This window comes from Sarcophilus harrisii, chromosome 3 (genome assembly GCF_902635505.1).
Source record: "Sarcophilus harrisii chromosome 3, mSarHar1.11, whole genome shotgun sequence".
Lineage (NCBI taxonomy): Eukaryota > Metazoa > Chordata > Mammalia > Dasyuromorphia > Dasyuridae > Sarcophilus > Sarcophilus harrisii.
In genome coordinates, this window is record NC_045428.1 from 119,829,214 (window position 1) to 119,852,928 (window position 23,715).

The following is a 23,715-nucleotide window of genomic DNA, read 5'->3' on the forward strand; positions in this document are numbered from 1 at the left end:
ACTTTTCCACTCTTGTATATTATGCATCCCTTAAGATAGTCTAAGATCACATTAGCCTTTTAAGGGCTATACAGTATCACACTATTGACTCACTGAATTTGTAGCACATCAAAACCTATAAAAATTTTGCATATTGACATGTCTCACCATACTTCTCTCATCTTGTAATTGTGAAAAGAATTTTCAAAATCTAAGTTTAAGGCTTTGTATTTATCCTTAGTAAGTTTTATCTTATTAAATTGATCCAATAGTCTAGCTGCAATTAAAAGGACAATGGTTCTCCTTGTAGCGTCGAATAAAAGATTTGGAGAAGTTGCCTTCATCATTTATCTGAAAACAAGAAAAATTAATTAATGGGCCATTTGTTCATCTTGCTATATAAGATGCATGAATGTAGGCAAACAGATCTTCACTAAATAAGTTATGCAGAGATGATGACCTTTGGTTTTCCTTCCTATTCTCTATGATAACATCAGTTTTTAATGTCAAAAATTTATATGCCTTTTGTAAAGGATGATGATGGAGTTTATGAAGAACTTGAAAAGAGCCTTTTAAATGGAATTCTTTAGTTGATAAGGAAATTTCTAAGCATGCTGATTTCTTTTTATTTATTTATTTTTTCTTTATTAAAGCTTTTTATTTCTCAAAACATATGCATGGAGAATTATTTAACATTAGCCCTTGCAAAATCATGTGTTCCAATTTTCTCCCTTTTCCCCATGCTCTCCCTTAGATGGCAAGTAGTCCAATATATGTTAAACATGGTAGAAATATATGTTAAGTCAATATATGCATATATATTTATACAATTATTTGTGCCACACAAGAAAAATCAAATCAAAACAATTTTAAAAAAGAAGCAAAATAAAATGCAAGCAAACAATAACAAAAAGAGTGAAAATGCTCTGTTGTGAACCACATTCAATTCCCACAGTCTTCTCTCTAGGTGTAGATGGCTCTCTTGATCACTAAAGAATTGGAACAGGTTTGGATCAGCTCATTGTTGAAGAGAGCCACTTGTGTCAGAATTGAAGCATCCTGATTTCTAATTGAGTTGACTTAGTACCAATTAAAAATCCATCTTCTACAAGGAACTTACTTGCTCACCCTTAATGCTAACACTTCTCTATTGAGCATCTCCACTTTGTCCTGTATATATTGTTTGTATATTTGTCTTTCCCATTATGACTATGTGCTCCACCATATTTGTGAGAGATGTCTTGTTTTGTTTTGCTCCTTTTTTTTTAATTTTGCAAAGGCAGCTGGGGTTAAGTGATTTGCCCAGAGTCACACAGCTAGGGGACATTAAGTGTCTGAGCCAGAATTTGAACTCAGGTCTTCCTGACTTCAATGCTGCTGCTCTATCCACTGCACCATCTAGCAGCCCCTTTTGTCTCCCTTTGAATCTCCACTGCTTAGCATGTGCTTGGTATACATAAATCACTGAATAAATGTTAATTAGTTGATTGAATAGTCTAAACAATAAATTTACTCATTTAACCACTTATCAATTGCTCACCATATATAAAACCTCTTGATAGGTGCTGAAGGTACAGAAATGAAATGTCAAAATCTATGACCTCAAGGAATTTATAATCTTATAGGATAAAGATAAGAGAACACAATTATAATAAAAGAAAAAAAATAAAGTTTAGTGTCAAATGAGAACAAGAGTATTGTTACCATTCAGAGGAGGAAGAGATTACATCTGGTTGGGGAGATCAAAGAAGGTTTCATGAAGGCAATGACGTGGTAGTAAGACTCATCTTTTTAAAAAAAAATTCTATATTCTATTAGAATTGTCAAAGATTCTCCTGTGAACATGAGCTTCTTTTAACTGTTCCAAGTGTCCTGTGAACTTGTAATATATTAGCTTAGTAGATTGTACCCCATAATTTACATAATAACAGGTCATCCTTTGGAAACAAGTAAATAAATGTATTAATCATATAGAATGAAAATATGCTTTGATTCCTTTTGGGGGAAAGTTTAGCTGAGGACAAATCTATAAATCATTGTAAATACAAATGGGAATACATTCAATAAGATAATTTGCATGAGGAAATTGACTTTAACAATTCCAAAAAGTAAGGCACCCATGCTTCAGTCAAGGGAAAAAGAAGCCAGAACAGAAGGGATAAGAGGAGGGCTTAAGTTCATGAAAAGAACAAAGCAAATATACACAAATAGAATATTAGGGGCAGAAGAAAAAGCTGCAATTTGTAAGAAAAATATCAAGGGGAGATAGAACAGAATAATGTGACCTTGATCAGCGTCACACTGAACATTTTTAGTTTGCTTTGGAAAATTTTATTGCGGTCATAGGATCATACGTCTAGAAGAGACTTTGGAGGCCATCTAATCTAACCTCATTTGACAGATGAAAAACTGAAGCATAGATATGTGTCTTGCCAATAATCATAGCTTTTGTTTTTCATACCATATATGTTTTCTAATATGCACCCTTTCCCCTACTTTTGCCATATGTAGACACTAAGAAAATCTTTCCTTGTTAACAAAATAAAATTAAAAATTAACTGGTACAATAATTAAATTTACTAGTTTGTGTAACATTCTATAGGGCAGCTAGGTGGCACACTAGATGGAGCATAGGACTCAGAGTCAGCAAGATTTGAGTTCAAATTCCTCCTATGTGATTCTGGGCAAATCACTTAATTCTATTTACCTCAGTCTTCTCAACTGTAAAATGAACTGGAGAAGGAAATGGCAAACTACTCTAGTAACTTTGCTAGAAAGGTCCAAAAGGGATCACAAAGAATCAGAAACAACTAAAAATGACTGAACAACAACAAAAACATTCTATGCCTGGAGTCTCTTACTTAAGTACCAAAAGAAGAGAAATGAAATACATCCACTAGAGCCCATATTGATCACTGCTTTTAATCTCAGTTCAATTTGTTTCTAGTGTAGTTTTCCTTGATGTTATTTTGGTCATTTTGTATGTTTTCCTGATTGTACTTTCTTCTCTATCAGATTTTTTGGAATACTTCATGGTTGTACTTTTTTGTTAAACACGATTCTATTATATTATTAAACTACAAATTGTTTTGCCAACCTCAAATCCATGGGCATCTACTATATTTCCAGTTTAGTGTAACCGCAAAAAAAGCTGCAGTAGACATTTTGTTTTGTTGTGGGATCTACCTTTCTGTGTTTGACTTCCTTGAGGTATATGATCAGTAGTAAGTCAAAGGATATGATATGAAGAGTTTAGAATATCTTCTTATTTAATTACAAATTGCTTTTCATTGGACCAGTCTAACTGGGATGCACTGATATTTCTATTTAGGCAAATGGAACAAGCTGAAGTCTTTTTAGATTGTAAGTCTTTAGAAATAATGAGAGCTCTAATAAAAGAGATAACTCCCTCAGTTTCTTAATCTATAAAATGGGGAAATTAATACCTATAATACCTTCCTCAAGGGTTATTTTGAAATGTAAATTAAAAAGTGCTATAAAGTATTTTACAAACTTTAAATCACTAAATAAATGTCAGTTATTATTATAATAAATAGTCATTTCCATGACAAATTTAAATAGCATGAACCATACTGAGTCAACTTGAAATCTTGAATTTAGAAAATCAGAGCATATGTATTCTGAACTTTGCAATTTTCCTCTTTTAAGAGATGGGAGGAAGAGGGAAATAGCCACAATGTCATCATTCTGCAAACAAGAAGAAAGAGTGCATGAGGGAGGAAAAAGACACATCTACTGATACTGTTGAGTTTTATGTATTTTTTCAAGCTAGAGAATACATAAATACCAGTCTTCTCTTATTTTCTCATATTAGTAATGTATTAAGAATATCTTGTATTCTGTCACATTTATTCCTCTTTTAGCTTGGCCTTGGAATCATTTGTTTCTTTTCTACTTACACAAGTTAACTGATTTCACAAAAGATCTTTTTTGAACAACTCAGTATGTTCTTCCAGAACTAGAACATCTCTCCTTTGTAAGAAAAAGAGGGACCCACTTTGTTGAGGATATATTGTAGATTGTGGTCTATCAGATAATGGTTCTAGACTTATAGACAGACCTTAAATAATTTTTTTTTCTGTGCCTGGTCCTTTTAATCTTGTTTTGATCCTAGAATTTGAGTTTAGAATTGTCTGTTACTGAAATATGTAATATGTAAGATGAAATATGTAATATGATCTGCAAAGCTACTTCTCTACCCATTTTCCCCCACTATTGCTATATTTATACTAGGACCTTTTTAACTGGTCAGATGTGACATTCAAGACACTTATAATGTTTTCATGATGACTCCAGTATGTAGTGTGATAATATATATATAAATTGGGTCTTAGAAAATATAAGGATTTTAGCAGGTGAATAGAGGAGGAAGGTATTGATCCATTCCAGACATGAAGGATGGCATTAATAAAGGTAGGAAAGCATGGAATGTGTTAATTTAACAGTGAATAGTTTAGATTGATTGAATCATAGAGTGGTAGTTAGGTTATTAACTAACCAACTAACTAAGGGTACCCCCTTGCACTATTTCATATTCTGGGATGAGGAAAGGGATTAGGTTCACAGCTTTGCTCAATTCCTATAAAGCACAGTTTCAGGTTATTGCACAAGTCTAGAGGAAATGAAGTTCTGAGATAGGTCTATGACTGAAAGCAGAGAGGGATGTGAGTGAATGAATCATCAGAGATAAAATTAACAAGACCTGCAACTGGTTGGATGGACTGGATGGTAGCATAAAGGGAAAGGGACAAAAACTAAATTTTTAAAAAATGATTTTCATTGGGGAAGAATTATGTTTTTAAATGATTCTAGCTTAAAAGAGAATTTGAAAGGGGTACAAAAACCAGAATACTTATCAAGACTTTTCCTTATGTTTCTTCATAAAGGATTTCAGACAGAAATGATGCTGCTAAAACTTATAAGGCCAATATCCTGGATAACCGACTAACTAATAGGTACAAGTATTTACTAACTTTGGGAAAGGTTATCATATCAATTTGTACAACTCCATTCTTACTAAATGTATTCTATAAGGTCTCTTATAATTTCAGTTCCTGGTAGTAGGAAGGCATATGAAGGTTCAAGTGAATGGCCTTTATTTCAGGTCCATGACCAGAGAAAAAAGAAAACTTGGTGGGGTTTTTTGGAAATCAAGCACAGATCTGGACCTCATTATATATACCACATGTATATTATTTTAGAAAATATTCTGGTAGCAAGAGTATTGACAAAAAATCATGTAAATGTGGATTTTACATTCTCATTACCAAGGAAAATGATTGAACACAGCTGCACAGCAAATAAATCCATTTGGTGAAAACAGAAGCAGCTTCTTTTTCTGGGGGTGAAGGGGATGGGAGGAATACTTCTTTGGAGATTCTCATAAGATACAGCCAAGATGGGGAGGCCATCTCATAGTATTTAGCTAAATACTAGTGCTTTTCTCTTTCCTCTACTCAAAGAATTTCTAACTTTGAACAATCAAAATATGGATGACTATAACACGGATGGTATTAATTATTCTTTGTTGCCACTTGTTTATTTCTCAAACTTTTATGTTTTTCTCCCCATCAGAGGTTTGTCCACATTCAGAACATCAGAAGCAACAAAGCCGTATGTATATTTCTATTGAAACTATATTTTAGAGCATATTGTTTTTGTTTCTTTGTATGTTTATTCAAAGTACTGCCATTCCTCACCTTCTACATTAACTTCAGACTTAAAGGATCATTTTATATGCCTTCTTGGGAATGAAAACATTCTCCTATTTGTTCTCTCTCTCTTTCTCTGTCTCTCTTTTCTCCTTCCTTCTCTTTTCTTCTCTTTCCTCCTTTCTGCTTCTCTCCCCTCTTTTCTTCCCTTGCTCTCCCCTTCCCTCTCCTCTTCAACCAATTTTCCTTTCTTTTCCTCCCTTAACCTCCCCTGCCTTCCTCTCCTCTCTTTCCTTTTATGCTCCTCCCTAATTTTCTTCTTTCTCCTTCCCCTCCTCTCCTTTTTCTTCCCATCAAATCCTACCTCTAATACTTAACTATCTTTATGACCTTGGGCATGTTATCTAATCTCCTTGAGACCTCTTTTCTTCATCTATAAAATGAAGGGCTTAGATTAGATTGTCTCTAAGTTCTCTTCCATGTCTAGATCTATGATCTTATGAATTGATGATCTCTCCCTTCTTTTCCCTTATTCTTTTCTAGTGATTGTTGGTTGTTAATACTCTTCATTTGCATGATATTCCGGGTTATCATAGGCACCACCTCCTTCCTGCCTGACTTCATTTCCCTGTAATTCTTTTATTAATAGAAAGGGGACTCCAAAATCTTGGTTCTCTAAAAAGGATACCTATTACAACATTTAGATAAAATGCATTTGGCCCAGAATATATGAATGGAAGATATTTAAAGATATTATCAAGCCAAATTTTAATCCTCAAACATTAATGTATTTTTTCTTCTTTTCTTTAAAACAACAAAACTTTCAATGTTTAAAAACATGATGACTGTATAAGAAAATGTAAACTTTTGTCATGAATTTTATTTTTAAAGAAATTTTTATAATTAATATATAAAAATTAACAAGCTATTAAGATTATTTATCTATCCCCTTGTTCAGTTCTTTTTGTGCATTAATTTCTTTTTTTGTGTGTTGATGCTCATTCAGGGGGTCTTCCTATCACTATAGGACATCTTTCTCTCTCTCTCCCCCTTGCCACTCCACAACCTACCCTTGGTATGATTTCCAATAATGCTTAAAGCTAAGCCAGTGAAGAGAACTGCAGAAGTTGATGTTTCTAGAGGTTGGGGGTTGACAGAGACGATGGGTTTAAAGATAAAGAATAAGGATCCAATTGTTACCATGATCTTTTTTCTTTGAGTTCCTCAAAATAAACGAACAACCACAAAACACAAACCTTTTTCTTTTTTAAATATAGGCTACCTGGAGTTTCTTTGAACACCAGCACCGCTACAGGCCCTACTGCTACTACCACACCTGTCATAACTCCTGTAAAGAAAAAGAGGTCAGTGCTTATCATTGGGAAAATATTTACTTTTAAATCAAAGTATTTCTCTACCTGGCTGTGTAAATTGGACTTATCTGGGATGGATGTTTAAAATTTGTCTTTGTATCTTCTTCCCTCCTCTATTCCCAGTTTCCTTATTTTTATATTCTTCCTTGTCTTCCAAATGCCCATCATGTTCTGGTTATGCCCCACCTATTGTCTTATTCATTTCTTGCTCAAGGTGGGAAATATGGTATGATATAAGGAGTTCTATACTATAAAGAAAAACATGAGTTAGATCAGGCTCTGTCTCTAGCTATGTGAAACTATTTCATTTAATCTTTTGGATTCCAGGTTCCTCATTTGTATAATCCACATGTTGAATTTATACTGGATATCTGAGCAATGTAAGCATTGGCTCCAGATTAGGATTTCTTGTGTTCAAAGTCAACTGTTTATGAATGATCTTAAACAATAAATAATTAACCAACATGTCTTTATTGTTTATTAAATGCCAGACTCTGGGATATAAGTATGAAATGATGAAAAAAAATCTTTTCTTACATTCTAGTGGGGACAAAAGTCCATGTGAAAATACATATGGTATAAATATAGAGTTAATATATGCTCTTTGAGTATGTATACATATATGTATAAAATACATATTGGGTCCAAAAGTAGTCAAATATGAGCTGTTTTGGGGAAGAGGAAACTGGCAATTGTGAGGATCAAGGCTCCAATCAAACAAGGGTGCCTAAGATGCATCTTAAAGAAAGAGAAAGACTTTATGAGATTGCTGTAAGGAGAAGTAATTTCAGATCTGGGAAGAGATAACCAATGAAAAGGTACAGGGATAGGAGATGGCTGTTGGCTTTGAATGAGAGATAGAAAAAAGGTGAATTTTGAGGGACTGTAGAATGCAAGTACTTAAGCACCCTGGATATCAGTTTCATCTTCTTATAAAACGGGGAACAGAAGTTGAGCTAGATGACCTCTGAGGTACCTGCTAGTTCTGGCTCTATGATTTCATGTTGTTTTCTAGTTCTAAGTTCAATTAAGTTTTTGAGACAGCAAATTAGTAACTGTGCTAGAATTAGGATCCACATCTTTTTCCTCCTAATGCATTGCTCTTTGCATTATACCACAAATCTTAATGGAAACATCTACAGATAGTGCCCAAAACTTCAAAATAACTGGGATAGTGGAAACAAAGATCATTATGTCATTCTAGTAGGGTGAAACTTTGGGTGCCAGTAAACTTTTCGTAAGAGTCCTTAAATCATTCTGTGAAAGTGGCCACTTTCTTTGCCATGGATAGATTAATTATTTATAATCAATCAATTTTCACAACAGCTTTATATAAAGGAATCTTGCATAAAAATTCCTGTATTTCTGTGATCATTACCATCTTCTCTGATTAGGTGCTACTTTTATGGTAAGATAAGGATAGGAACTGGATCTGTAATTTCATTTTCATAGAAAGTTTCCAATGATGGAGTCCTTCTAGCAATGTCTTACAGTCCTAAAGGATTCCCTGGAGTGCTGAGGGATTAATTGACTCGTTGAGGGTCACACAGCTAATATTTGTCAGAGGTGAGACTTGAATATAGGGCTTTTTGACTATAATGACAGCTCTTTATCCACATATCTCTTATCTTTGCTGAGATCTATTTATCCACTAGATATAAAAGCAGTAAGTAAATCTATTATTCTAAATAAGGAGTAAAAGTTGAGGAATTCCATGCAATAATGAGTTGGAATTTGAATTACTATAACTTTTCACCCATTTGTCCTATTCCTCTCCTTTGTTGTGATAAAAAATACATATCCTATCACATGACAACCTCTCAAATATTTGAAGATAGCTATTGTGAATGTCCCAATCTTTCTCTTTTTCAGATTAAGCCTCCTTAGTCCTTGAAATTGTTCTCCATATAACATATGGAGAACTCCAGACCCTTCATTTTCTTGTCAATCATCCTTTGGATATTCTTTATTATTTTACCCTTTTATCTTTTTGCTGAACCTCTTAGGTACTCTTGTCAATCCAAAGGGTGAGTAAGTCAGGTTTAATTTTTTTAATGGGAAAAAAGCTTTTTGCACTAAAGCTGACACTATTCAAGTCTCTGAGTTTGATTATATTTTCAGTTATTTTTTGACACTATCATTGCTACAATGTCTTATTATTTAATGTCCAAAGGAAATCAGAAAATTGATTTCAATGTAGAGAGCATGAATACTCCATGGTAGTTTTCATTCTATTTACAAGAATTGGTACTTGTAAAACAAATGACCTAACATATATTATTTTGTCCTTGGCTGCCAAATGTTGTAAATTGATCCTACAGAGATCTGACTTTAGAGATTAGATCTTCTGAACATTTTATTTATGTGTTATTTCTTAACAGACAATCCTGGTTTCCACCACCACATCCAGGGTATAATGCCACCCGCAATGCAGCAGGAAGCAGAAGGTAAGGAAGAAAGGCAAAACAAATTTGCTGGGTTAATTTTATAGGAAAGTTGATCCTATTAAAAAAAAAACAACTTTATTTGAGATATTTTGAAATATGGTTATTATGCAGTTATTCAGTTGTGTTCCCTTTATGACCTCATGGAACAAAGCACACCAGGTTTTCCTATTCTTCACTATGTCTCAAAGCCTATCCAAGTTCACATTCATTGTTTCCATGATATTATTTATTCATCTCATTTTCTGCCACCCTGATTTCCTTTTGCCTTCAATTTTTTCTCAGCATCAGAGTCTTTCTTAATCAGTCCCAATTTATTTAAGTTTTAGCTTCAGTATTTGACCTTCCAGTTTAAAGCCTGAATCAATTTAAATATTGACTGAATTGATCTCCTTGTTGTCTAAGGGTCTCTCAAAAGTCTTTAGCACCATAGTTCAAAAATGTCAATTCCGTGACACTCAGATTTCATTATAGTACAACTCTCACAGCCACACGTTGCTATTAGAAATACAGTTGACAATACAGATTTTTATCAGCAAGATGCCTCTGCTTTTTAGTATGTAATCCAGATTTGTCATATTTTTCTTTCCAAAGAGCAAGACTCTTTAAATTTCATGGTTACAGTTGCCATCTGTAGTGATCTTTGTGCCTAAAATATAAATCTGACACTGTTTCTATTTCTTCTCTCTCTATTTGCCAGGAAATGATGGGAACAGTTGCCAAGATTTTTTTTTTTTTTATGTTAAGTTTCAAGCCAGTTTTCATACTCTTTTCTTTCAACCTCATTAAGAGGCTTCTTAATTCTTCTTCATTTTCTGCCATCAGAGTGGTGTCATCTTCATATCTGAGATTGTGGATATTTCTCATGACAATCTTAATTCTGGTTTTTGTTTCATCCAGCCTGACATTTCATACGATGTACTCTGAATATAAATTGAATAAGGTGACATATACAATCTTGTCAAACTCTTTTCCCAATCTTTAAAAGCAGTTGCTCCATGTTTGGTTTGAATTGTTGCTTCTTGATCTGCATCCTTGTTCCTCAGGAATGATCTGGTACTCCCATTTCTTTGAGGATTTGCCACATTTTGTTGTGATCCAAGCAGTCAAAAGTTCTAGTAAAAAGTAGATTTTTTTCCCCCTAAAATTTCCATGCTTTCTCTAAAATTCAGTAAATATTGGCAATTTGCTCTCTGGTTCCTCTGTCTTTTTGAAAATTATTCTTTTCTGATCATTGTTCACGTATTGCTGAAACTTGGCTTGCAGAATAATAAGCATAACCGTGTGAGATAAGCACAATTTGATGTTTGGTAATTTGAATGTTTTTTGGTGTAGTCCTTCTTTAGGGCTGCGATATAAACTGAACTTTTCCAATCCAGTGGCTACTGCTGAATTTTCCAATTTCCAGAAATATTTAGTGCAGTACTTTAACAGTTTCATCTTTTTGGATTTTAAAAAGCTCAACAGGAATTATCATCTCCATTAGCCTCATTGCTAGCAATGTTTCCTAAAGGCCACTTGACTTCACTCTCCAGAGTATCTGGCTCTAGATAAATAACCAAACCATTTTTAAGTAATGTTAAGATATTTCTAGTATGCTCCTTCTAGTATTTTTGCCACTTCTTAATTTCTTCTACTTCTGTGACGTTCCTACCATTTAAAATTTTTTTTATCATGCTCATTTTTTCATATAACATAATTTGACATCTCTAATATTCTTTTTTCTTTATTTTTCCCAATTACATATAAAAACAAATTTTCCATTCATTTTTGAAAATTTTGAGTTTCAAATTCTTTTCTTCCCCTTTCTCATCCCTCATCAAGTCACACAATTTGACATAGGTTATACATGTACAAATATGTAAAACATATTTCCATATTATTTCTGTTGTGAAAGAAAACAAAAATAAAAACAATGAAATCAAAAAAGTTTTAAAAAGTGTGAAAGAAAAAAACAAAAATAAAAACAATGAAATCAAAGAAAGTTTAAAAAAAATTAAAAGGATGTTTTTATCTTTTTTTCCTTAGGAAGTGGATAGCATTTTTCTTCATAAGTCCTTCAGAATTATCTTAAATCATTGTATTACTGAGAATAGATAAATAATTTACTATTGATCATTGTCCAATAGTATTGTTACAGTAAACAATGTTCTACTGGTTCTGCTCACTTCACTTTTGCATCAATTACTGTAAGTCTTCCCAGGTTTTCTGAAGGCATCTTGTTTATCTTCTCTTTTTCCTATAGCACTATACTATCACATACTATTGTATTTGATCATTATCATATACCACAACTTGAAGTTATTCACCAAATGATGGATATGCCCCCAATTTCCAATTTTTTGCCCCCAAAAAAGAGTTGCTAGGAATACTTTGGACATATAGGTAATTTCCTTTTAAATTTTTTTCTTTGGAATATAGACTTAGTGGTGGTATTTCTGGGTCAAAGGATATCCACAGTTTTCTAGATCTTTAGGCATAGTTCCAAATTTCTCTCTAGAATGGTTGGATCTGCTCACAACTTCACCACTAGCACATTAATGTCCCAATTTCCCCACTTATCCTAAAAAATAAATGGATAAATACCCATTTATCATTTTCATTTTATGTCATATTAACCAATCTAATGGTATGAGATAAATACCTCAGAGTTGTTTTAATTCACATTTCTCTAATTAGTAGTGATTTACATCATTTATTCCAATGTGTTATAGTTTTGATTTATTCACCTGGAAACTGTTTGTTGATATCATTTGCCCATTTATCAACTGGCAAATGACTCATATTCTCATAAAATTTGAGAAATGAGGCCTTTAACAGAAAAACCTGCTGTAAATGCTCCCTCCCCCTGTTTTCTGCTTTCCTTCTAATTTCAGTTGTATTGGATTTGTTTGTACAAAAACTTTTAAAATTTAATATAATCAAAATTACCCATTTTACATCCCATAATGTATAGTAGTTATAACAACTTATAGTAGCTGACTGCCTTCTTTCTATATATACTCCTTCTAACTGACCTAATAATGATAGAGTTCTTAGGAGTTACAAGTATCATTTTCCCATAAAGAAATATAAATAGTTTGACTTTATTGAATCCCTTATGATTCAAGGGATTCAAAGGGATATCCCTTTCCTCTTTACCTTCTTATGCCTCTCTTGATTCTTGTATTTGAAAGTTAGATTTTCTATTTGGCTCTGGTCTTTTCATTAGTAATGTTTGAAAAGTTTTCTTTTAATTGAATATCCTTTTTTTTTTTTCTCCTGAAGGATTATACTCAGTTTTTCTGGGTTGGTGATTCTTGTAATCCTAGCTTCATAAAGGATGTTATTTAGATCATACCTATATGGACAGATGGTTTCCCCTGATTTCTTCAACTTAGAACATTGTAATAAGAAACTCATGATCTTAGCCAGAGTCAGATTCAGGTTTTGTTTTAACTGACTATAGTTTTTCACCTTTGACTATAAAGCATATAATCAATCTGATTTTATCAATAGTATTTTATTTTTCCAAAGATGTGAAAAGATAGTCTCAACATTCACCTTTGCAAAACCTTGTGTTCTGAATTTTTTTCTCTCTCTCCCCCTCTTTCCCTTTCCCTAGACAGCAGACAATCTGATATAGATTAAACATGTGCAATTCTTCTAAACATATTTCCAAATCAGTCTGATTTTATTATCTGGTGGTATCCATGTGTAGAGTTACCTTTTAAGTTGTTGAAAGTGATTGCTATGACTAGTGTGTTATCTTAACAAAATTCTATTCATTTCTGCACTGCTTCATTTTGTACTCTAAAGTCAAACTTGCCTGTTATTTATTTCAATTATCTTTTGATTTCCAACTTTAGTATTCCTATTCCCTATGCTGAATGTGACATCTTTTTTGGGGGGCATTATTTCTAGAAGATGTAGGTTTTCAAAGAATTGATCAGTTTTAGACTCTTTGGCATCAGTAATTGGATCATAGACTTGTATTATTGTGGTGTTGAACAGTTTGCCTTGTATTCAAACAGATATCAATCTTTTACTTTTGAGATTCTATCCTAGTACTGCTTTTCTCACCCTTTTACTGGCCATGAAAATTAGTCCATTTCTTCTAAGGGATTTTTGCCTAGAGTGATGTATGCAATAATCACTTGAATTATATTCATTCATTCCCATCTATTCAAGTTCATTGTAAACATCATGTTGATGTTTAATCTTTCCATCTTTTATTTGACCACATTCAGTTTAGCATTCCTATGCAATCTTACAGCATTCAACTTTCCTTCTTTCATTAAACTCATGTGCAGCTGAGCTTCTTTTTACCTTTGGCCCAGCTGCTTCATTTTTTTCTGAAGCTACTTGTAATTGTCTTTCATTCTTCCTCAATAGTTTGTCGGATGCCTTCTGAACTGAAGGATTCATCTTCTGATATCATCTCTTTTATCATTTAATACTGCCCGGGGAGTTTTCTTGCAAAGATGCTGGAGCAGTTTGCCATTTCCTTCTCCAGTGGATCATTTTTTTTTTTTTGTCTCCACTAAGACCTATCCATGTTGGGTGGTAGAGCTTGCATGGTAGAGCTCATAGTTTCATTGAGCTACGCAAGCCATCCTGCCACAATAAGGCAATGATCCAGGAAGAAAGTGTGCAACATTGAAATTAAATACAAAAACCTGACTAATGCTTCCCAGTCATCACAGTCAACCACTGACCTGGAAAAATTGAAAAACAGATAATAAAGGCAGAAAGTGAAATTCAACACTAGGAAGTTATTAGATTCATCAAAAGTTTCTGGTAATCAATTGTTTCTGGTCTACAATGGGTAAAATAGCATGCACTATATTATATAACAATTTAAAATATAGGCCAAATAGAGGGCACCTTATTATCCCTGACAATCACTTCAGCATCGATTCAGCAAACATTTGTTAAATGCTGTCCTCAAGACTATAAATTACTATCATCAAAACACTGTGCTGGACAATGGATTGATATAAATATAAAGAAATCCTTGCCTTCAAGGAATTTACAATCTGACTGGAAAAATAGTTATTTATATAGAGAACAGTTCAGAGACAGTTGCAGAGACAGGACATGGCTTGGGTTTTCAGAGTCTTCAATTGCAGCACCATCTTAGCAGTGATCCACTTCTCCTGTGAAAAGTAATAGAACTTCCCAGTGAGTCAACAACATTGACTCAGAGAAGCTGGTGAGCTCATGTTCTTAGCAGATAGCTGCCAAGACAGAAAAGATCATTCTTTCAGGTTCACTGTTTCTTGACCTGGAACAGTGGAAACAAGATTGAAAAAGCAAAACAAAACAAAGCATGAAACTAAAGAAACAAGCAGGATCTTGAGGGCCAGATTCAGGCTCATTTAGATAAACATATGTTTTTACATCCATGTCTGGATCCACCCTTTCATGAGTATACAGCCACCATTGGCCTTGGGGAAATGAAAAAAGAGATTGCTAGAAATCCAAGAGAGAGCAGTCATTATACCCAGTGTAATAGGATGAAAAAGGAGGGAGGGGAAAGTTGATCTCTTCTATAAATATTATGCCCTACTATAGGAAATGGTTTATCCTAATTCTGAACCACTGATATCAAAAAAGTACTCTTGTGGCCACATATTGATTTAGAAAATTACAAATTTAAATTATCTGTCATATTATATTTTTATTTTATTTAATATTTCCTAATCAAATAGCACACATTTAACCCATATTAGATTGTTTGGAAGGGGGAGAGTTAAAAGTGGAAGGGAAAAAAAAATAAAACACAAAGTTTTACAAAAATGAATGCTGAAAACTTAGACCTTACAAATGTTACCTGGGAATAATCTGGGAAGTAGGTATTATTGTTATTGTTATCCCATCTTACAACTGAGAAAACTTAAGTTAAGTGACTTGCCCAGAATCACACAGCTAGTTAGAGAGTGAATGTACATTTTCCAGGCCCAGTGTTCCATATATTGTGCCATTTAGCTATCTGTATGCTGAGTATAGAGGTTTTATCCCTTGTTTAAATGGCACCATGTTCTCCTGAACTTGTAAATTCCATGTTATCTTTGACTGTTTCATCACCCTAGATACCCTAGATACCTAGATTCTTTTTGTCAGTTTTATTTTCCTCTTTTCTATTCTTATTACCACCATCCTAGTTTAGACTTTAATTATCTCACTCTTGAGCTAGTGAAATAGTTTTCTATTATATCTCTATCCCCCACTTTTAATAGCTTTCCCTGATATGATGTTGTGCAAAAACTAGTACTATCTTCTTAGCCTACCTTTCAAGAGCCTTCAGAACCTGGTCCTAACCTTCCTTCCTGGATTTCTGTCTTCCTTTAGTCATTGAATATACCCTATTGTCTTGCCAAATTGGATCATATTTTGTTGTCTAAATACACTTTATATTGTTTTGTCTCCTTTCTTCTGTTCATGCTCTTCCATTCCCTTTCCTTTAACTCCATGTATTAAAAGACTATCCATCCTTCAAGATATCACTTGAAGAATTAAAGTAATTCTTCTATGAACCATATTTCTTCCCCCCCAAGTCCCCATCCACTACCATATGGTGAGATTCCTCTCCAGTCTCTTACAGTACCCTGTTCATTTGTCTTTTATGCTATGTATTACATTTTATGTAATGTTTGGATGTGTAGGATTGTTTTCTCTTAACAGAATAGGGACTGTGTCCTGGTCATCTTTATTTTTCACAATGACTAGCATAATACCTTGAAAACAGTAGATTCAGTAAGCACCTGCTGAATGAGTGCATGAATGACTTCATTTGAGAGAAAAGAGAGAACTGAAAAGGCAGTTTCTGAGCTGAAGGTATAATGGTCTAATATTACCTTAGGAAATGTCAATCTAATATTTTTTAAAATAGTGTTTTGTTGCTATAATTTAAGGTTTCCTAGATTTTCTCTCTATAACTTTCCCTGTGGCCATCTCTTGTAACAAAGAATTGTTTTTTAAAGATAGAAGAACAGGAAAAAAAATAGGAACATCATTCCTTTTTTCTCCCTACAAAGGAGTTGGGAGATACCTTTTTATATATCTTCTTCAAGGCCCAGCTTGTTCTTTTCAATATTTCAAAATTGCTTTTGATCCTTTCCATTTATATCATAGTATTTATCATATACAATGTTTCCCCAGCTTTGTTTAATTTACTTTGGGTCAGTAAATGTAAATATTTCCATGACTTTCTATCTTTTTTTGTTCTTTTATGTATAGTTAAATTTACTTGGCACTAATCATTGTTGTCCTTGACACCACAGATACCATACCCTCTTCCCCCATCTCATCTATCCTTCCCTATTGAAATGTTCTTGAAGTCACAAGCAGCAGTTATCTGGGATGTCCAATGTCCACAATGAGAATTCCCATATTAATTATTCAACTATACAAGGCTTTCATGAAAGAGATGAGATAAATCCTCCTCCTCCAAATTGCTTGCCCTATGGAATGGTTTATTAGTTCTATCCTTTTGGAGATAGTGGGAGTGAGAGTGGTAATGAGTACAAAATAAACAATATTCTGGTTTGAACATCTGATTGTTTGTTGGGTTCATAATTCCCAGCTTGATCTAACTGAATAATTCCTAAATAAGTTAGTATCTGCTATTATAATTTCATTCATCTGTATCATGGTATAAATAAACAGTAGTTTATAAATGGAAAGAACTACACACCATTTTTTTTAAAGTAACAAAATAATAAAAATCAAACAAAACTTGAATGAAAAGATATGCAAGGACAACTCATCCCCTTCCTCTCCCAACTCACCCTTCTATGATGACTATTCAATTATAGAAAAATAGATTAATGATATGTGTTGTAAAATTAGAATTGACAAGACTTGGTAAATGGTTGGATGTGGGGAGAACATAGGAAGGAATAGTCATGGATGATAGTGAGGTTGCAAATTAGATGACTGGAAAAATGATAATATCCTCAACAGAAATAAAGAAGTTAGGAGGAAGAGCAGGTTGAATTTGGGGAGGGAAAACTGATTTATGTTTTGTCTGTGGTTTTGTTGGGATCTTTCTTAAGTGGAAAAAAATGAGAAGAAAACTTAGGAATTCTGAAGTTCAACTTTTTTTTTACCCTTAGTATTTCATTATACATCAAGTCTTAACCTAATAGAAATAGCTGACAATTACCCTTCATAGTGACCATTTGCTTCCAAAATCACTTCTTATTTTATTTGTCTATTCATTATTGTTCCCAATTCAGTTGAGCTAGTTGAGATACGCCTGTAGAAAACAGACTTCATTTGGCTGTTTGCCCTGAAAATTTATGGTTTATTAGTGTGATTCAACTGAAGGAAGGAGATGAATTGTAATTCTCCTTCTGCATACTGGCTCATGTCCATAACACTGGAGCTAAAGACAAAAGGTTTCTATCAGTGTGGATCAATCAATTTAAATATTCATTCCTTTTTTAGAGACATGGATGCTTCATTTAGTAGGTTCTCTAAAATATTTCTGTGTAAGGAGAACAACACTAAAACAAATTTACCTGCTGAAAATGAGAGAATTGTACTAATACAAGACTATTAGACTTGGTTTTAAAAGTGTTTTTCCTTGGAGAATCTTGGAAACTACAACTTATCTTTCTTACTTTTTAATGCTTCTTGTTATGCTGATGGTTAATAAAGAGATTTTTCAAAAAATGCTGAAAATTTGAAATATTTTGTGAATGTTGGTAGGAAAATACTAAAGAAGATTTTTTCTTTCAAAAGTAAAAGCTATTAGCAGTAATTTGTTTTTAGGAAGCCAGATTTTAGAAATTAACTTTCTGGTCAACTTAAAATTTTTGTCTTTTGGACTTCATACCATGCAGGTCTCCATTATCTTTAAAAAAGAAATAAACCTCCAATTTAGCATTTTCACTAAGGGGCCCCCTGCCCCTTCTCACCATTTACTTTCTTCCTTCCATATTAATCATTTAATATGCAGAATACACCTGCTTTCCTTATTTCTTCTCTATTCATTTGTCCCTTCCTTTACATTTCTGTCAGTGACTTAAATTAAGACTTCTATCATCTTATACATTAAATTACTGCAATGACCTATTTATTGATATTCATAGTCACCCCAATCAAATCCATTTTATAAAGTGTTGCCAAATTAATCTTTCTAAAATTACATCATTCATTTTGTTGCTCTATTTTTCAACAATTTTCAGTGCCTTTAGGAATCAACTCTGTACCTTGGTATATGACGTCCCAAATAACCATCCTAGCTTGACATGCTATACACAAGTTTTCTAACTGGTGATGTGCTGGTAAATGTTTAATAAGTGTCTCTCAAGACAGGGGGAGGAGAGGAATTGCATGACATACTTTTAATTTTAATTTATATTATTAGTATTTTTCTCTATTGCTTTTTTTAAGTTTGGAAATCAACAAAATGATAAATCAAATTCTGATTTTTAGTGTTTAATATTTTTTGAGGTATAATTGCTCATGCTGAAGACTTAACAGTTGTTATTTAATAATTAATAATTTAACATTTAGTTATTAGTTATAATTTTTTTTAGGTTGTCCTATCATATACTTGATTCTAACCTAGTCAAATGAATCTACTTAGGTGATTCCTTTCCCCTTCTTAACTGTGCTCTCCCACTATGGAATTCCTACCGATTTAAAATTTTGGCTCAAATTTCACTCTTTCTTACATAGTTTTCTCAGCAAATTATTATCTCTTCCTCTCCTGAATTTACAATTATTAGTATTATCAGTTATTTGGCAATTAATTTTCCTGAGGATACTATATATCCTGTTTTCAGTATTTCTATTTGATAATTATTCTTTGGGTTGTGTGTTTAAATTATCACCCATGATTGCTAATACAGCACTTTTAAAATGCCAATTTCATGGGCCTCTCTCTGCTGAAGTTTGCTGATGTTCATCTAAATTATTGTCAATGAAACCATGGAGCTATTTCAAGACTAATGCTATGAATGCTAAAACTCTTTATTGCAATGCATTTTCTAGGTAAATAATCATCCAAGAAGATAGGATAGGCTTAGAAATTCTTTCAGAAAAATTTCATTCTTATTTGAACAGTGGATAAGATTGCTAGAGCTAATCAGGAAGATTTGGATTTCATTTCCAGCTTCTGACCACCTTCAATGTGAATGTATTCAAGTCACTCACTTTGCAGAGCCTCAGTCAATTCTCTAAGTCTTATCTACTAAGTTATGGACACATTTCAGTCTACCACTGATATTTGGTTATTAACATGTAGAACTATAAAAGAATTAAAGAATTGAATCAGTGTAATACATAAATTAGTTCTTGAAAAAAAGCAATTTTTAATTATTGTCTCCTAAATTTCCTATGTGCAAGGGGCTATAATTAAGTGCAAGGAATACAAATACAAAAATAAGCCCGTCCATGCTCTCATTTTAGTAGAGGGAGATGGCATAAAATGAAAGTTAGAGAGGGACATCTTCAAGATGTTCCTCTTAGAAAAGGAGATCCAGTTTCTTAGAAAGTTCAGAAGAATCAGTAAAACATAGTTAATTTCTTTTAGGAAAGGTAATAATATAGTCATTGTTTATATCAGAACATAACATACAGAAGATCAGCAAGGCAAAATGGATAAGGAGCTGAGCTTGAAGATAAGAAAACCTGGATTGGAGTCTTCCCTCTGATTTATAGGAACTGTACAGTTGTAGGTAAATGTTCTAATCTTTGAATGTCCCTCCCGCCTCAAAAATCTCTTAGATTAAGATTTTAGGGGTCCCAAATCAAATCAACAAGTTTTTATCAAGTAAGTGATGAGTGCCAAAAATCGGAGTATAAGAAAAAAGAAAGACAATCCTTATCCTCAGGGAGCTTACATTCTAGATAATATATAAAAGAGGGGAATGAAGACGTTTGGCATGGGGACTGTTTTAGAGGAAGTTCAGAAGATGAGTCAGGATTTTATCCTGAAGAAGAATGAAAACATAGATGTTTTCCTTAGAGGTTCTGGGAGGGACCAGACAGTGAGAGTAGAGAGAGAAATATTTCCAGCGTATGAAATGTAGAGAAGCAGTGAGCTTTCAAGGTGGAGAAGCTTTTGAAGCATCCTAAAGAAATCTGAAGGGAAAATCAGGGATGCAACTTGGAGAAGTTCCTTGAATTCTCTAAAACTATAATCACCAATTGTCATTCAAATCAACCTTCCATTCTCCCATTCCTGCCCTCAGAAGTCCTTAGCACAAAAAATGTTTTGTACTTTTTCTCTCTTCCCTCTATCCCATTAAGTCAAAATAAACCTGCTACTCAAGCTTCAGATGGTGGGTAGATGACCGGTAACCAAAACCCCTTAACACTACATACTCAAAAAAAAATTACTGTGGTCAATCAATTATTTTAAAAAAATAGAGAAACATACAATTATTTCTAGAATAATGGCCAAAATGTAAGGAAAAAAATGTTTCTAATAATCATTTTCACCACAACATCCTAAGAATCCAATAAAATTACAATAATTCCTTAACTAAATTATCTTTATACTCATCTTAATTCCTTTTTTCCTTATTTATTTCACATGTTCTCCTCCTCCTCTTCCTTTCCTTTCCAGTTAGCTGATTGGTGGATAATTAAAAGAAAAATGCTTGATGGATTTGTGAGTTGCCATGACAACCTTGCTCTGCAGCTATTTTTGACTGTAAACCATAAATGATGCTTTAAAAAACCCCACCACAAAACCAACTAACCATTTCCATATTACTTAAACACTGTTAACCCTTTGGCTACCAGTTTATTTATAAATCTAATAATATAATGAATAAAATATCTATATTTCATTTGTTCAACTGAAATCTATTTTGCATTAACTTATAATGTTTAATAAATAAAAAGATGCTAAGGTAAAATGTATAAGTAAAAGTGGAGACTGGAATAGTGAGTTTTGTATTCATGTTTTCCCATATTCATAGATTATTAATTAACTTTTGAAATAATTATTTTAGTGTTTACAAAAATGTGCATTTTGGTTGTACATCTTAAAATAATTTTGTGCATGGAAGATGACCCAGAATCACCAAATTAATATGCCAAAACATGTTGGTATTGAGAACATTTCTCTTTAGTTCTGTAGGCATAATAAATGAAGTTCCCAGCTTAGAAACAGAATCATTAAATTTAAGAATTGAAAAGTAACTAGAGAAATATTACTTCATTTTTAGATGAGGAAATTGAGGAGAGAAGTGATAGCAAATTTGTCAAATAACTGTCTGAAACACAGGTCTATTAACTATTAACTATCAGCACTGTTTTTATTCAACTGTAACATGTTTTTTAAAAATCTGGTGCTTTTAAAATTTTCCTTCCTTTCATGTAATACCTCAACAACTCCTCACATCACTTTAGTGAACAAAAACTGTTTTCCACGTAGAAATATATAGAACTTTGGTGTTCAGCTGATGATACAGGTTTTTGTCCTCACTATTTAATAAAAAGGGGCAATGTCTCTTCTGATATTTTGAACTTTAGTTTATTGGCCTTTCTGAGAAGAACTCAACAGATGGAAAGAACTGAATTTCTCTGATTTCTGCTTGAACAAGGCAAAATAACGGTTGATCTGCAGATTGGGAAAATTCTTAATATAGTTTGATTATAAAAAAAGAAACCCTGCCTCTGATGACAAGTGATCCTGCCTGCCTGCTAGGTTTCCAAAAGGACTTATAATTATGAGATTGTTGAATAACAGACGACTTTTTGTGCCAACTTGTCAAAAATCCTTAAAATAATTTAGCAGCCAGTGACTATTTTTCCAATCTGAAAACCTCCAAGTAATCCAACATGGAGACTAGGAATTCTTAATATTTGCTATAAAGGCATTTTCTATTTAATATCATTAGCTAGTTCTGAAAAATCGTGATGCTAGTTGAAACATTACTACAGGAAACACTATTTCCATGAGAATTAAATTATTATTATGAGATAATATTATTGGTGGGCCAAAAATCTTACCATAAAAACTTACATTAATTCTTTATAGAAAACTGAAAAAGAATAGTCTTTATTATACCTTTCTTTAAGAAAAATTTCTTCTTTCCCTATTTCAGGGGCAGAGATTTTTTCATCTAGCAGATGAGAGCATTGGAGAGCTCCTCTAAACCTTCTTCTTCTCATCTGAAGTTGAGCTGTGTGTGTGTGTGTGTGTGTGTGTGTGTGTGTATGCATGCACGTGCATCCACCTACAATCCCTTTCTACTATGCTGATTTCCTCCCCCTGTTCCTCATCCCAAGTACCAGGCAAAGAAATCAATGAGAAGCATTAATAGTAATAGCATAGATCACTATTGTTATTTCATTATTTCAGTTCAGTTTGACTATCCACATCTGGGGTTTTCTTGGCAAAGATACTTTTGCCATTTCCTTCTCCAGCTCATTTTACAGATGAAGAATCTGAGGCAAATAAGATTAAATGACTTGTCCAGGGTCATACAGCTATTAAGTGTTTGAGGCAGGATTTGAACTCAGGACTTCTTGATTGCAGTGAAGCCACTGGGTCACCTAGATGCCCTGGCTTAGATTATAGTTTATCAAAGGAGCAGGAAGAGCATAGTGTCACAAAAACTTAAAAAAGCAAGTATATCCAGAAGAGAGTGAGTGATCAACACATATTGATCACTCCTTTGACTTATATGATATTTATATAATATTGGCACTTAGCTAACTTAGTCTTATTATAGTTTATATGTCTATTACAAGTTTATAAGCTTATTATAGTTTATTTTATATCACATTGTAATATATTATAGTTCATAAGTATTTTACATATATTATAATGTTTTGTTTTTCAACTTCAAATTCCTTGAAACTCAAGACTTTGTTTTTTTTCTTCTTTTACATATCTCATAGTACTTGACATAATGATCAGATAGTAGGTGGTTTGTTCAATATAGCCTCTTTTTTAAATAAATGGATTTTTAAATACTATAAAATGTCTATCAATCAAATAAATGTTCCTAGATATGTTATATATTGATAGATAGGCAGATCTTTGACAGTATATTAATCTGATGGGAAAAATACTCCTTTTTGGCTGAATATTAGAGATGATCATGACAAAAACATGAGAAGCTAGATGACACAGTGAATAAAGCACCAAATGGGTCATAAAGAGTAAGAGATGACTGAACCAACTAAACAGCCACATGATTAAGAACTGATCACTACAGGAGTCATTCCTTAGTAGAGATCTAGTCATGTCTCTTTTAATCCATTCAGTTCTCTGATGAGGTAAATAACAAA

The 23,715-nt window shown here is 33.1% G+C and overlaps 1 protein-coding gene across 7 annotated transcripts in view; it reads left to right on the forward strand.

Moving 5' to 3' along the window:
* Positions 1–23,715, forward strand: part of SCEL (sciellin) — a 154,116-nt gene that overhangs the window by 65,344 nt on the left and 65,057 nt on the right. For 6 of the 7 annotated variants that reach the window (XM_031958526.1, XM_031958531.1, XM_031958528.1 and 3 more), the window contains exons 6-9: positions 4,887–4,955; positions 5,575–5,613; positions 6,929–7,015; positions 9,406–9,471. In XM_031958526.1, coding sequence (XP_031814386.1) covers positions 4,887–4,955; positions 5,575–5,613; positions 6,929–7,015; positions 9,406–9,471 — 261 coding nt within the window. The remainder of the gene's footprint in view (positions 1–4,886; positions 4,956–5,574; positions 5,614–6,928; positions 7,016–9,405; positions 9,472–23,715) is intronic. The other variant, XM_031958530.1, reaches the window with a different exon arrangement.